Genomic DNA, 15,003 nt, shown 5'->3' with positions numbered 1-15,003 from the left:
AGGTGATACCTAAACTGTATATAAACTCATAGGCCTCAGTGTGTGCTAATTGACCTCTTCTAACCTCTGATACTTAAAAAACTGAGAAACCAATGGTGTTTCTGTAAATCTGCGGAGCGGATGATTCAGTACCAACTGATCACAGGTCCTCTGAAAGTCATTGCTGAGTTTGACTCCATAAAGTGTCTCAGTTAATCGTCTGTAGTGAATAAACTGTCCTGCAGGCATTAACGGCTCATTTTTACAGCGTCCTGTTTTAGCTTCGGTAACCTTCACAAGCTGCTCCTTCCTGCAGGCTGGCAAGGTGCGGAAACATGTGTCAGAGCAGGAAAAGGCCGAGGAGGGTCTGGGCCCCAACATCAAGTCCATAGTGACCATGTTGATGCTGATGCTGCTCATGATGTTCGCTGTCCACTGCACCTGGGTAACCAGCAACGCCTACTCCAGCCCCAGCGTGGTGCTGGCGTCTTACAACCACGATGGGTGAGCTGTGTGATCAGTTTGAAGGCCTAACAGGATCAGTTTTATCACATTTCAAGCGACGAGTCTTGAAGCATGAGGATCTTTCTCACCCTGCGAATCTATCGACAGTTCCCGTAACATCCTGGACGACTTCAGGGAAGCGTACTATTGGCTGAGGCAGAACACAGACGAGCACGCCAGAGTGATGTCGTGGTGGGACTACGGCTACCAGATAGCAGGCATGGCCAACAGGACCACGCTGGTGGACAACAACACGTGGAACAACAGCCATATAGCTCTGGTGAGTTCCCTCCATGTTTGAGAACACAGTGCTGCACTGTGTGAGCAGCCTGTTACCTTTTACCTGCTTTTTCTTTACTTTTTAGATAAAAAAATATCATGTCTTACACTCACTGGCATTTTATGAGCTCCACCGTGCTAGTACCCGGTTGTATCCTCTTTTTCTTTCAGATCTTCTTAGTGTGATAGATTAAAAAGGTGTAGGAAACATTCCTTAGAGGTTTTGCTCCATATTGACATGATGCTGTTCTGCAGACCTAATAGAAGATACCTGATGGAACCAGTGCTTATTTGACTTTCTATTGCCTTCCTATCATCTCCAACCAGTCTTCCCATTCTTCTTCTCTGGATATTTTCTCTTCTTTAAAAATGGCTGTGTGTGAAAATCCCAGTAAATACTTGTTCAAAGTCACTTAAATCCTCTTTCTTCTCATTCTGATGCTCAGATTGAACTTCAAGTCTTCTTCACCACGCCTACATGACTAGATGTATTGAGTTGCTGCCACGTGATTGGCTGATTAGATATTTGTGTTAGCAGGCAGTTGGACAGGTGAACCTGATGAAGTGGTGGGTGTGTTTATATTATCAGCTCTGTGATTCATGATACCTGATGCACTGTATACGTTTTATGAAGTGTAGTTTTAAATCTGAGTCAGTTTGGTTCTTGGTGCAGATTAAATCCTCTCACATTTCTCCCTCCATCTTTTATTAACCACATGACATTTTCCAGAGAGGGCACAGAAAAGATCTTTGGACTTTAGGCCAAGTTCTGAGTTGTTGTCTTTGTATGTTCTGCCACCATGTGGGCAAAACATTGAACAACAAGTCAGACCTGGCGTAACAACTCAGCTCAACTTTATTTATAAAGCCCTTTAAAACAACCACCGTTAAAACGAAGTGCAGGACATAACTGGACGAAACAACACAGAAAATACAACAATCAACAGGGAATAAATAATATAATAAAATAGCTGTTCATTGTTTTTAAAACGGTTTAAAAACAAACAATTTTAAAAGAATAAGCAGATTAAAAACAAATAAAACCAACAAATAAAACAAACCACAGTCTCACTAGGCTGAAAGCCAAAGAATAAAAATGGGTTTTAAGAAGAGTTTGAAAAATGAACCATGGGGAAGCTTGTCTAATGTGGAGGTGGAGCTCATTCCACAGTTTTGGACCGGCACCTGAAAAAGCTGGGTCCCCTCAGAGCTTCCAAGCAGGAAAACCACTCCAGACAAATACGGACAAGTCTGGAAGCAAAGCTGCACGTGTACTACCTCTTACAAAGAATCTGCAACCAAACAAAATACAGACTCATTCTGCCGGAACTTTTCTAGTGTTCGTGTGTTCATCTGTTCCAGATCAACTCCTCTTCTTGGTTTCAGTGTGAAGCAGCCAGTCGTTTCCTCACACAGCAGGATGATTTGAATCACCAGAGCTGTTTTAACTCAGTCTGTTCGTCTGTGTCCAGGTGGGCAAAGCCATGTCCTCCAATGAGACGGCAGCGTACGAAATCATGAGGTCTCTGGACGTCGACTACGTCCTCATCATCTTCGGAGGTGTGATTGGATACTCGGGTGATGACATAAACAAGTTCCTGTGGATGGTGCGCATCGCAGAGGGGGAGCACCCCAAGGACATCAGGGTGAGCCAGGCATCTCTGTCTCACACAGAAACACACACTTCTGACTTTAAAACATAAAACTTATTTTAGGTCAGGGACCACATACAGCACAGTCTGCTCTCCAGTAACATGACAGCGTAAGAACCTGTAGATAATGAAAACTCCACATTTTCTTCCTGTTTTAGTGCAAAAAAAAGTAGAAGTACGTTTCCAAGATGTTTACAAAACATTAGAAACAACCTGAAATGTCTGGAGAAAAAAGTTTCCCTCAAGTACTCATTGACATATTTTATTTATTTATTCTATTACACACACGCACACACACAGTATAAACTATTCACTCACCCATCCAAATAACTGAAATCAGGTGTTCCAATCATTTCCATGGCCACAGGAATGGGTCGCTCTTAGTTCCAGTGAACTAATTTGATTAAGAACGGGACGTCTAATAAGTTTATACGAGAGTCAAGGCAGGTGAGACAATACTTTTGGCAATAAAGTGGTATGTGTGTATATATAAATGTAAATATATATATATATATATATATATATATTTTCACATTTTCATTTCTATCTCATTTCATTTATTTACATATTTAATTTATTTGACATCTAGATGTTCATTACAGCCCATAACTTACAATCAGTGTACAAAATCACAAAACATTTTATAAAGTCATTATTTCACATTATGATCAGAAGAACTTTTTAAGCTCTCGAAGTTATTTTAAACGTACTCGTGTGTACATTTCCACATGTGTAGTACTGCTGACCACCTGATCTGACTCGCCTCACAATACAAACAGAAGTTACTATAGACGGTATTAAATTTAAACCAGTCGAATAAACAACGTTTCTAGGGGTGACAGTAGATTAGAAATAAATTGAAAGCACACATAGAAAATCTAAAAGTGAAAATGTGGAGAACAAACTGTTAAATAATGCAAAGGTGTCGTTAAATGACCCGGTTCTGCTGATGTTGTAGAACAGGATGATGGTACTGAAGTCTGCGGAGGTTCAGGTTTACAGTCACTTTTCATTTTAGAGCCTTTAGTCATTAACACGAAAAAAAAAAGAGCCAAAAAGCCTTTAATTCGCACATTACCCTGTAAACATTTCAGGATTTAGTGGAATGTTGTGTTTCATTAACAAACCTTTTTATAAAAAGGAAAGTTGTTATAAATTTAAAAGCAACTGAGATAGTTGAAGAAAAACCGTATTTAGGACTAAACTGAGGAAACTGTGGATTAAAACATTCAAACAGCAGAAACTGAAGCTGTCTTCAGGAAAAAAATGAAAACTGTAATAAAGAAATATGAAGACGTATCAGTGTGAGGAGCAGCTTCACCACCAGGAGGCTGGACAATAAATAGTTTTTTACAGAGGTGTATTAATAAATGTCAAGTATATGGTAAACGTGTTAATGATGAACATTTTGTAAATGTGATAAAGAGGCAGATATAAGCTCCTTTATATTTCTTCTGTTTATTGACTTTCTGTTGGTTTTATTTTGTGCAGTTTGCTTTTATTTTAGTAACAAAAATAAAGAGAAATGTAAGTCAGATCTATTCAGTAAGAAAGATATAAAAGATAAAACAGTTTTTCTTCCTGGCTTAGAAATATTTTAGATGATACTGTATAATCAAATCATAAAGGAAAATGTCTCCACATCTCACTTCTCCACCCAGGAAAGTGACTACTTCACCCCTCAGGGAGAGTTCAGAGTGGACAAAGCCGGCTCGCCTACGCTCCTCAACTGCCTCATGTATAAAATGTCCTACTACCGCTTTGGAGAGATGCAGGTAGGACACCATCGAAGGTCACGTGTTGCATTTGGGTCTTTACGCGGCTAACTGAAACGGTCTGGTTTTCCCGTCTGCTTAGCTGGACTTCCGGACGCCTCCGGGCTTTGACCGGACACGTAACGCTGAGATCGGCAACAAGGACATCAAGCTGAAGCACCTGGAGGAGGCCTTCACCTCGGAGCACTGGCTGGTCAGGATTTATAAGGTCAAAAAGCTGGAGAACAGGGACCGCTTGGAGCACAAGCTGCGGAGCACCGACACCACCAGGCAGAAGTACACCTCTAAAAAGGTAAGCTGGCATCTGCCACCACAACTCGTCCACGCAGCCGACATCGAGTACAGGAGTTCTGTGCCGTACACACACCCAGCAGACCTTTTGTTTCAGCTGCTGATCTAATGAAGCACACTCCTTCTACGTGTGTGTGTGTTTACATCCACAGCCGAGTACCAACAGCCTGTCAGGAGGTTGCAGATTTCATGGGTTTTAACTGGGTTACAACTCTGCCTAGATAAAAAAAAAACACAAACAGCAGCTCAGTGGATCAGTGTTCACTCTGTCAGGAACGATTTCTGATAAAACCGGACAATAACTAAACGCATGAGGACGTGACGACACAGGAACAAGACAAAACTTTCAGCAGAAGCGAGATCCAGTCGGACTAGATGTAGTTGAGTGGAACGGTGGGAGGAGCTGAGATCCAGTTGGACTAGATGTAGTTGAGTGGAACGGTGGGCGGAGCTAAAATCCAGTCGGACTAGGTGTAGTTGAGTGGAACGGTGGGCAGAGCTGAGATCCAGTCGGACTTCATCTCTGTGTGTTTTAAGGATGAAGGTAACCACATAAACACTGATTGATTAGCTGATGTCAGGCTGAACTAATGCCAGGAATTCAAAGCCATATCTGCCTTCCTGAAATCCACACAGAGCTAATCCTGCTAAAGCTAACGTTGTGTCATGAACTACAGGTGCTTTTGCAAGTCAGTGAACTTGTAGATCCACAGCTGTCATGTCGATGTTATTTATCAGAGAAGCTCAGGATCAATTAGTCTCAGATGGAAATTAACTGCAACGTTTCCATCTCAGTTACAGATGACATCAGATGACTAAAATATGACTAAAACTAAATGTCAAGTCACAGTTCAATCTAATTATAATTCAAACCAAAGTTAAAACAAAACCATTATATGATCCATATTAGTTCATGTTATAACTTCATATAAACCAATCCTTCAAAATAATAGCTACCTAGCTAAGGAAACGTGTTGTACTGAACAAATTAGCTTTACCAAGAGGAGCCTAAAGGACAGAAAGGAGATGAAGCTCTGTGGATTTAAGGCTGTCCGTGGTATTGGAGTACTGTTCTGGAATTTGGTTACTACTGGTCAGTGTGCTGGACCTGACAGAGGGAACAAGAGGAAGAGGGGATGTGAGAAGAAAAAGGAGAAAGATAGAAATAATAAAAAGCATCCATACATGAAAAACCAGACAGCCAGATTTTAACCCTTTAACTCTACTGTTTAGTTATTTTTCAGTGACTAAAATGAATTTCAGTAAAGATTTATGGAACCCTGCCTGAACCATCTCTGTCACTTGGTTTGGGTGTTACGTGTTATCCCTTTACTCTTTCTGATTAACCATTTCACTATTATTATATTATTAACTCATCTGATTCTTATTATTGTGTGAATGAAAGAATAAATGCAAAGAAATTTTTTTCTTAATGCAAACTTTCCAGGGTTAAAAAAGCAGACCATCATCAGGAGCACCTATAAGAAAACAAACTGAGAAAAACATGAAAAATAACCAAACCAGCAACAATAATATAAAAACACAACAGAAACTATTGTGATTAAACCCACAGGACAACACGGAGACTGTAGAAGTGTGTCTGTTAGTGAGTGTGAGTCGAAGCACTACAGGGATGAATGTGTTCAAAGACGAGTGTGGTGTGCACATGTGACCATGTCCCCAGTGAGGATTAGACAAAGACCAAGACCAGGACATCATGTTTATAGATTCAGCTTTTAAAACTTAACAGCAGCTGTGTGAAGTTTTGCTGCAGTGAGAAACTCAGGTGGAGACCTGCATACCTTAACCTGAAAGTTTATGTATAAGAAAACACAGTAGATTTGATACGCCGTGCAGGATGTAAACAAATGCATAATTCAGAAATGAACAGATGATGTTCAGCGAACAGACGTGAGCAGCCTGGGAATTACTGCAGCATTAAAGAATCGGAGCTGCGCTGCACGATTTGCAACGTAACAGTAACTGGGAGAGTTGCCATTTTTATCTTTCAGGCTTCAGACTCATTTATGTTATTGTCAGCTGCATCATCAAACACTCAACATCGAGTTTCTGCTGCCTACATGTCGGGCTTCTGTGCATGAAGAGTAGAAATGTGTCATGTTTTCCCTTCTGCAGACGGCCAAGAGGAAGCGAGGATACGTCAAGAACAAGCTGTCCCTCAAGAAGGGCAAGAAACTGACCAAGAAATCTTTATAGGAAGAGCAGCAGAGGCAGACTGGACGGGAGGGCGGAGAAGATCTCACACACAACTTTCAACAACAACTCGCAGCTAGGGTCAAGACGAACGACGGTCTCCAGACCCCTGAACGTCCTCGTCTTAAGGTCCAGGCTGGAAACTGTACCATCACACGCTGAAGCCCAGCTGACCTCTGAGGGTGGAGAAGAGATGGAGACCCAACCCCCCCAACCCGCACTGGTTGTAACTGACGAACTGTGACCTTTTGACTTTTCTTTTTGTACTTGAAGATGTTGGGAGCGAGAGCATGAGAGATTAACTGTCCTTCATCAGGGGACTGAGTTTAGGGGGGCTGCTTTTCTTTTTCTTTTATTTTTTTATGTGTCATGCAGAAAATGGACGACTCATCAGGTCTCAGATCTAAACCTGAAGCTGCTTCAACCTGAAGCCGGGTCATCTCATGGGAGATGAGAGTGGTTGTAAACAAACCTCCAGCTCAGATCAGAACAATCGAAGGTTAAATTTAGGGCCCGCTTTGTAGAGAACATCCATCATCTTTACAGTAAGACCAGCCTGGACTCTGATCTGCTGCACCTCACTAAACCATCCTTTTGGGTTTTATTATGATTATTAGCTATAAAACAACTGAATGTCTGACTGTAAGAGCTGCTGTCAGGTGGTCTTTTTACAACTTGTCTGATCAGCTCCAATTAAGTTCCTTTCTGGACACATCAGAACTGAAAGAAACGTCTGACACGCTCTGATTGTAGCTCGGTGGATTTTCTTTTATCATTCACTCTGTACTGAACAAGACAAGCTAAACGTTAACTCAGTTTGTCACAAGATCCCGTCACTACCACTTTAAACTTAGCTGAGCTCATAGTCCTCGTCCTCCTTGTTGCTGCTGGCGGTGGGTGTAAACGGGGGGGAGCCAGCTGCTCGTCCACACAACCTGCCGTCAGCAAGTCGAGCTTCCAGAGATCCCCCTGGAGGCTCCGTTTCCTTTGAACTGCCGAGCAGATCCTGGCACAGCACCAGGATCTGCTCTCACAGTTCACACCTTCCTGATGATTTCTAGAACCTTCGGGCTTGTCAGCATCAGGCTTTTTGCTTCCAGAGTTACTGCAACATTACACACTGGAGCTTTCTGATCGGCTGAATTCCCGTCACTTGTCTTTGTTCCCTCTGTGAAGCAGAACTCAGTTCTCCGTGCTCGGTCTGTTGTAAATATTTCCATCTTGTGGGAGCTAACTCTGATCCTGTTGCAACATTTTTGTCAGACGATGTAAGAGAATCCAGCTAAAGAGGATGGTGTAGGCCTTAATTTCAAAAACCTAAAAATCACATCATTATCCAGAGCTGTGAGTCAGTGGCCGTATTTATTACACGGAGGCTGCAGACACTGCAGCGAGCAGCGTCCCGTCCCATGATGCAAGGATTTTATTTGGCTCCGAAAGGTTCTCCCATCAGTTGTAATGATCTGGATGCAGGTGTGAGAATGAAATATGCCTTTTTGAATAAAGAGGTTGAAATAACGACTTTTATGCTGTTTTTCATTTTTCATTACAAAGTGAGAGAATTTAAGCATCTTCTTATCATTTAGATGATTCTTGCTTACAGCTGCAAAAACCCAAAATACTGTATCTGAGTCAGTCCAGTCCTACGAGGGCCGCAGTCCTGCACACCTGGCTCAAATTAATGCGTGGTGGTTAGCACCGCAGCCTCACAGCAAGGTCGCTGGTTCGAGCTTCGGCTGGAGGGAGGTTCATCTCCCTCTTGGCCCTGTGATGGACTGGCGACCTGTCCAGGGCGTACTCCGACTCTCCCCTGCTAACTGCTGGGATCGGCTCCAGCTTCTCCGTGACCCTGAGTTGGACTAAGTGGTGTAGAAAATGGATGGATGGATTGTGCAGAACTTAAGTAGTTGGAGCAGGGAAATGTTGAAAGCCTGGAAGACTGCAGCCCTCGTAGGACTGAATTGGGTTGTCCTGTACTAAAACCTGAGATCCTCTAAATGGGAGTCATGATGAAATTCGAATGCTTTAAAACACTGAAATAGAATAAATAAAAATAAATTAACAGATAAATAGTAAATTTAACTGCATTACAACTAAAATTAGAATAAAATACTAAACAGAATACCTTAAAACGTAAGGTGGAAATAAATATCCATTCAAACAAAGACAATGTTCAAAAGGTGGATTTTCAGTTTGGTGTTAAAAACATTTCCTCGTGTCCTCAGGGAGGTTGTTCCACAAACGTGGACCAGAGGAAAAGAAAGTTCTCTCCCCTTGGAATCTAGTTCTAACTTTGGGAATTGATGAAGTACCCTGAAGACCTGGTGGTTCATCAGACTCATCATGTAAGAGCAGTTCAGATAAAATACTCCAGACCAGGACCATTAACAGGCTTTAAAACCAGTAAAAGAATCTTAAAATCTATTCTGAAACTGGTAGATCTGCTCTGCTCCATCAGTCCAAAGTCAGTGTAGTCATCTACCAGGAAATCCTCATGCTTCCCAGAAATGCTGGATTCATTTTCCAGCAGGTCAGGGCACCTGACCACACAAGTAAAGTACCAACACCTGGTTTAATGGCTGAGGAGCAAACTCACCTGAACTAAACCCCACAGAGAAACTGTGGCTGACTGAAGAGGAGGATGAAACACCAAACCCCAAAGTGCAGCTGAAGGCCGCTACCAAACCAGTCTGGACTTGTATAAAACCTGAACTCATGTGAAAGGAGACCTGAGTAGATACTGAGTGCGTATACTGTACAGTACATCTACATGCTTATTAGTTATTAAAATGAGAATCAACAAAAACCTGAAACAGTTGTTCACTCTGTAATCAATATTATTTGCTTTACTTTTTTTTTTTTTTTAAATAGAGATTGAAGCAGAAGAGTAAAAAAAATAGAGTCCAATACAGTTTTAATGTTTGATCAAATGTCACAGTTGCAATAATCTAAACAAAAACATCCACTACAACAGAAACTCATAATGCACAGCCGCATTGACAAGAATGCATCCTCTACATGAACAGCTCCGTTGTCGAAGCCAGATCAGTCACACATTCAGGATACCACTGAATGGATTCAAAGTTTAAAATGACTTTTACAAACATTTAGTAACACCAGCTCCACCACAGATAAGACTGATGAAGAGGAGCTGACGGGAGCGTGGGGTCATGCTGGCATGGCGGCACGGGCTGAATGATCCCACAGCTGGGATCACAAGGTAAACATGAGGGTCGGGGTTGTTTCCAAGTGCGGTGCATGCTGACAACACAGGATAACAAATTCAGTATTTAGATTTGTGTCACTGAAGTGTCTCATTTTAACGGGCAACTTAAGTTTATGTTGCTCAATCAGTGAAACATAGAAATTTTACAGATTGTGACGTGAGACCTGCTCCATGTGATCTATTAGCAGACAACAAAGCTTCCCAGTGAGCTGGATTAACTGATTTTAATGAAATGACCAATGAGCTCCACCACAGGTAACTGATTGTAGTGACACAAAAGGTTTTTTTTTGCTCTTTGCATCAACTGGAATATCCAAGAGTGAGCAGATTTCTGTGTTTGCTGACTGATTATAGGCTAGGAAATGAAAAAAAAAAAAACCTGAAGCAGAAGTTTGAGCAGACAGATCACAGTGCAAACCTTCTCAGATGTTCTGCCAACTGGGAATCAGATCCAAAACAAAAAACAGTTATTGGTCACCTGTAATCAATATTATGAAGCCATGTTTAAAGGCAGAATTAGTTATTAATCAAACTGGGTTTTTTTTTTTTCGTTTTTTTTTCCCCCTCTTGGGTTTTGTGGAAATGAAGTATTTTCGAATGTTCACACTAAATAAAGTTGAAAGCTGATATTTACAGCACACCAGGATGAATGGGACAGTGGGAAGAGACACACTGGAACTGACCTGCAGAATATCAGACCGGCTGCACAGTGGCTTTAACTTGTTATACACACTCCTTACTTTGTTCTCAAGAGTTCCTTTTACTAGTAACATTTTAGTCTTCCTCTTCCTCCTCCTCCCCTCCAAACGACAGGAGGCTGTTATTTTTTATTTTCTTTCCTGACTTCTCCTTCTTCTCCTCCTCCTCCTCTTCCCCTCCTCCATCAGTCTTCTTCTTTTTGCTGGAGCTGGCAGTGATGCCCTGGAACTTGTCTGAGGAGGAGCGCTTGGCAGGTTTCTTGAAAAGGATTTTGCCATCAGCAGCATCATCTGTAGATCAGATAGAGATGTGAGTGTAGCCAGGACAGCACCATTCACCACATCCAGTAACATTTAATAATCCAATCTGACCTTTTTTTGCACCCCCCTCAGTTCGCATTTCATCTTTGATCTTCTTCACCTCCTCTTCGGACAGGTCTCCTCCTTTTAGGACCACCACTTGAGGCAACTCGTCTTCTCGGTCGCTCCCACTGTCATCATCCGGAGTCGGCATCACCTGACGCTGAGAAATACAGAAACAGCCTGAATGAAAGGCGCACTGAAGATATGGGGGGAAGAATAGCAACGTAACATTGTAGCAAATAAAAACAAAGAAAACACACAACTGTAAACATGTAGTGATATGAGCGGAAATTACAAGTCATCCGACTTGATACTAATGAGCTTCATTATAAACATTTATATTAATAGGACACAAACTAGCATGTCTTGGATCCGAACACGCCAGCTTTCCCGTCCATTAACGTTACCTTCGTGTCAACATTAGGCCCTTCTTTGTATCCAGAATCACTTTTAAACTTCTTCAGAAAGGACGGCTCCGCTGGTTTCACCCACGCCACGCCACTGGCTTTATTCTTATTCATTATGAAGCACAACAAACAGCTTAAAAAAGAAACTTCCCAGCTAGCGAACCAAAACATACGTCATTCAGATGCGCCTTGTAAGTCATTTGACTACATGAGCTACTGTGATTGGCGAACGTGTCATGACATCGGAAACGTTCTTCTTCTTCGAAATAAAAAAGACGACGCAGAAGTTGGCTTTTGAGTCGTAGCATAGGCAGACGTAAGTACGGTGGCCGACAGGTGCAAATTCGCTGAAAATACAGACAAGCGCTGCATAAACAAAAACAACTGCAAGAAGACAACGCTGCAAATTCACTGACACAACGGAAGTCTCTGGGTTTCTGTGGCCCGCAGTGTGTCTTCACCTGAGAGACAGACAATGGTGAGAAGCACAGAGCTGGTGGGAAGTTTGAGCAGAGCACAGGGAGAGAAACTACATATAGGTACGTATTTTTTATCTATTTATTTATTACATTTGGCCTCAATCTTGTACAACATTAGAAAAAAGTCAGCTGTTTTAAGTTATTGATGTAAGCATAGTAAAAAGTTTTGGTAATGTAGTTTCTCTCCCTGTGCTCTGCTCAAACTTCCCACCAGTTCTGTTCTCACCGTTGTCTGTCTCTTGGGTGAAAACGCACCGAATTTGCAGCGTTTTTTTCTTGCAGTCGTTTTCATTTACGCTTTTTCTGTATTTGCACCTGTCGGCCATTGTAATAAAGGGCGTTTCCACCGCCTTTTTAGGGACCATGATCACATTTGACCAACAACCTGCTCAAAAACTCTTTGGACTTTTTATATCTGGACTAAATGTTCAACGGAGAAAGTAGATTAAAAAAAAAGGGTTCTGATTTTTAAATCCTTCATTTATGTTAAAATCTCTCTTTCTCTCTTTTTCTTTTAACAGCAGATTAGTTAATATTTTTTTTGTATCCAGACCACTTTGGATCAGGTTCTATTACGAAAATAAAAATAAATAATAAATAAAAAATTAAAATTGCAATAGCTACCTATAAATGCAGTTCAGTACTTAAATGTATTATGCATTCCAGATCTGTACAGTCTTAAATGTTGCAATTTATTTATATTTATTTATATAATTAATTAGTCAGAACCTGATCAAATGTGATAAGGAAGGCTAATTATTTTAAAAAATCCAGTTTTTGCATTTTTACAAATAAGAAATTGTGTTAAATAATCTATATGTTGTTCAGAAAATTCCGTCCAGATTTGAATAGTTTTTGTACTGTAGTTTTTGAGCGGGACCTGGTTTAACGTCGTCTGGTCTAATAAAACAGTTTCTGGATATGACAAATCAGAAGCGAACTTCAGTTTGGTTTACTCCACTTCTGTTAATGTAGTAATTCTGTATCCTAGGTCTCTGGAAGTGTTCTGACACCGTGCCGACATGTTTTCGGGCTCTCTTTATGCGCTTTTAGCGGGTTTTCTCGGCGCCGCTGCCTCTCTGTCAGCCAAGCTGTCGCTTGGTTCGGACTACCTGAAGGAGATGTGCGAGTCAGGACTGCGCGACGGGACAGAAACTGACGGCGGATCTCCAGTCTGCGACTGGGTAACTCGACACGCTGTAGCTTTAGTTTTATTCCGGTTAGCTGTCCGGTGTAGTTCCACTTTCTTTAGTTCCCTCTTGTGTTAGCACAATGCTCTCAAGCTGATGTCGAAATAATAATAAGCTTCATGAACTGCTGAAACAGCGTTATGAAGAAATTCTGGTCATACTGCAACTTCAAGCGTAATTCTTGTTAACCCGGCTTGTGAAATGCTGGGTGTCTGAAAACCTGTAAATAACAACTTTCAGCATTTTCAGAACAATTCAGAAAACAGATTTATATTTGTGAGTTATGTCGCAGAAGATTTAGTTTGCAAACATGATAAACTGTAGCTTAACAAGCAGCAGAGCTAGCATCTTTACATTGTTGTGAAAACATAAAGGGGCTAGCTTGACCTTACCTCAGTTCCCAGGACTGATGAATTTGCAGTGAGTAGCCTACCAGCTCCAGAGCTGTGCAGCAGGACACATAGTGGTAGACAGATCCACATGGCTTAATGTGCATCCAACTGATCAGAAATCGGCTCTTACAGCCTCAGTTTAACCATGATAGTCTGAGATTAATGACTGGCCTCATACAAACAAATCACCTTTGGCCCTGGCCCCCAGGCCATGAATGTATGCTAATGCTTGAGATGAAGACAAATAATGCAACAGGAAGCCAATTATTATACATGATGTGGCCATAATTCATACAGCTTTTACGCTGTAGAACAGGCGCTGGAGGTCCTCATTGCTGTTGTCCCTCTTTAGCTCCACATCCCCCTCCGGCTGCTGTGTGGAGGTCTGCTCTTCACCTGTAACGCCGTCATGTGGGCTTTCTTCTCCAAGGCTCTCCATTACTCCTCCTCCTCAGCCAGGGCTACTGTCACCACCACTGCCTCCAACTTCATCTCCTCTGTAAGCCGTCTGCAGTCGCCCTCCATTTGTCCATTCGCTGTAACAAACAACTCTCACAGTGACAACAAACATCTCCACTTGCTGTGTTTGCAGGGCGTCCTGGGGAGGCTCATCTTTGGAGAGACACACATGGCTCTGTGGTGGGCCGGCATCTCTCTCACTCTGTGTGGACTGTTAGTGCTTCATAATGCAGCACCTCACGCACGCCCTCAAGACGATGGCAAAAAGGACAAGTGATGCATCGTGAAGATTTCCGTCAACTTTCGAAGGCACAAAGAAGCGGAGAGAATTCTTAAGAAGTGGGCGAGTCTGTGTCTTTAAGTACAACCAAGGAGTTCTTGTTTTCTGGAGTTTAAACTTTGGCGTACAGATGTGCATATTCAAAACTGCTGTCTTGTAAAAACAAATCCTCAACACCTGCAACAAGACATTTCAGTTTATTCTGTCCTGAGTGGATTTTACAGAGAACTGGTGCACATAAAGACTGAAGTCATGGACATTTTTGTTGTAAGATGTGAGGAGGACATTAGCAGTTATGCATAATCTTTTTGATGGAATTGTTTTCTTTGGTGGAATTTTAGCTGCATCGTGACACGACAACGGCTTTAGTTGCTGAATCTTGAACTGAACATAAAAATACTTTTCCTCAGTAAGTTCTATTTATCGTAAGCTGGCAGCAGCTCTGTAGAAATGAATGTGATGCCTGCAGAAAGACAGGACGTGGGGCAGGTTATGTGTAGACCAGGAATTAAAGAGGTGGTTTACGTTATCTGGAAATAAACACTCTGACTTCCTTGTAAAGAAGTTTGACAAGCAGCAAGCTGTGATGTTAAAATGGTCTACAGGAGGAAAGAGTCGGTCCTGCTCCTTCCAGAATAAACACCGTCAGCTACAATATCTGAGCTAGAAGTTCGCATTGGACAAGCTGGTAGCTTTTTTTCTCAGATTGTGACACTATTTGTTATATTTTTTAAGATTTAAGACGTTTTTTTAATACTTAAATTTTTGCATTTGTATTAAATTAAATTAAACATTTTTGTCTTGCTTTGTTTTTC

The 15,003-nt window shown here is 41.7% G+C and overlaps 3 protein-coding genes across 7 annotated transcripts in view; 2 read left to right on the top strand and 1 right to left on the bottom strand.

The window, feature by feature from the left end:
• The window catches only part of LOC121642416 (dolichyl-diphosphooligosaccharide--protein glycosyltransferase subunit STT3B-like), a 71,632-nt gene extending 63,419 nt beyond the window's left edge, over nt 1-8,213 (top strand). Inside the window, exons 11-16 of the mRNA XM_041989152.1 lie at nt 296-483; nt 592-763; nt 2,235-2,408; nt 4,076-4,189; nt 4,272-4,481; nt 6,617-8,213. Of these exons, the coding sequence (XP_041845086.1) occupies nt 296-483; nt 592-763; nt 2,235-2,408; nt 4,076-4,189; nt 4,272-4,481; nt 6,617-6,697 (939 nt within the window). The 3' untranslated portion in view covers nt 6,698-8,213. The remainder of the gene's footprint in view (nt 1-295; nt 484-591; nt 764-2,234; nt 2,409-4,075; nt 4,190-4,271; nt 4,482-6,616) is intronic.
• Nucleotides 8,214-9,591: 1,378 nt separating this feature from the next.
• On the bottom strand, nt 9,592-11,594 carry kiaa1143 (KIAA1143 ortholog). 2 transcript variants are annotated; one of them, XM_041989182.1, is made up of 3 exons: nt 11,389-11,594; nt 10,984-11,141; nt 9,592-10,910 (listed from the first exon to the last, which is right to left on the bottom strand). In XM_041989182.1, the coding sequence occupies exons 1-3, from the start codon at nt 11,557-11,559 to the stop codon at nt 10,748-10,750; spliced, it is 492 nt and encodes a 163-aa protein (XP_041845116.1). In that variant the 5' UTR covers nt 11,560-11,594; the 3' UTR covers nt 9,592-10,747. The 2 variants fall into 2 exon arrangements, with proteins under 2 accessions (XP_041845116.1, XP_041845115.1); XM_041989181.1 differs by having other exon boundaries at nt 9,592-10,909; nt 10,991-11,141; nt 11,389-11,593.
• A 90-nt stretch (nt 11,595-11,684) lies between these two features.
• LOC121642431 (transmembrane protein 42-like) lies at nt 11,685-14,983 on the top strand. Of its 4 annotated transcripts, XM_041989178.1 has the most exons (4): nt 11,731-11,927; nt 12,924-13,051; nt 13,802-13,948; nt 14,042-14,983. In XM_041989178.1, the coding sequence occupies exons 1-4, from the start codon at nt 11,864-11,866 to the stop codon at nt 14,183-14,185; spliced, it is 483 nt and encodes a 160-aa protein (XP_041845112.1). In that variant the 5' UTR covers nt 11,731-11,863; the 3' UTR covers nt 14,186-14,983. The 4 variants fall into 4 exon arrangements, with proteins under 4 accessions (XP_041845110.1, XP_041845112.1, XP_041845111.1 ...); XM_041989176.1 differs by having other exon boundaries at nt 11,685-11,927; nt 13,802-14,983; XM_041989177.1 differs by having other exon boundaries at nt 11,911-11,927; nt 12,859-13,051; nt 13,802-14,983.
• Nucleotides 14,984-15,003: the final 20 nt, after the last annotated feature.

Source organism: Melanotaenia boesemani, chromosome 6 (genome assembly GCF_017639745.1).
Source record: "Melanotaenia boesemani isolate fMelBoe1 chromosome 6, fMelBoe1.pri, whole genome shotgun sequence".
Taxonomy (NCBI): Eukaryota; Metazoa; Chordata; class Actinopteri; order Atheriniformes; family Melanotaeniidae; genus Melanotaenia; species Melanotaenia boesemani.
This window is presented reverse-complemented; position numbering and strand designations above follow the sequence as displayed.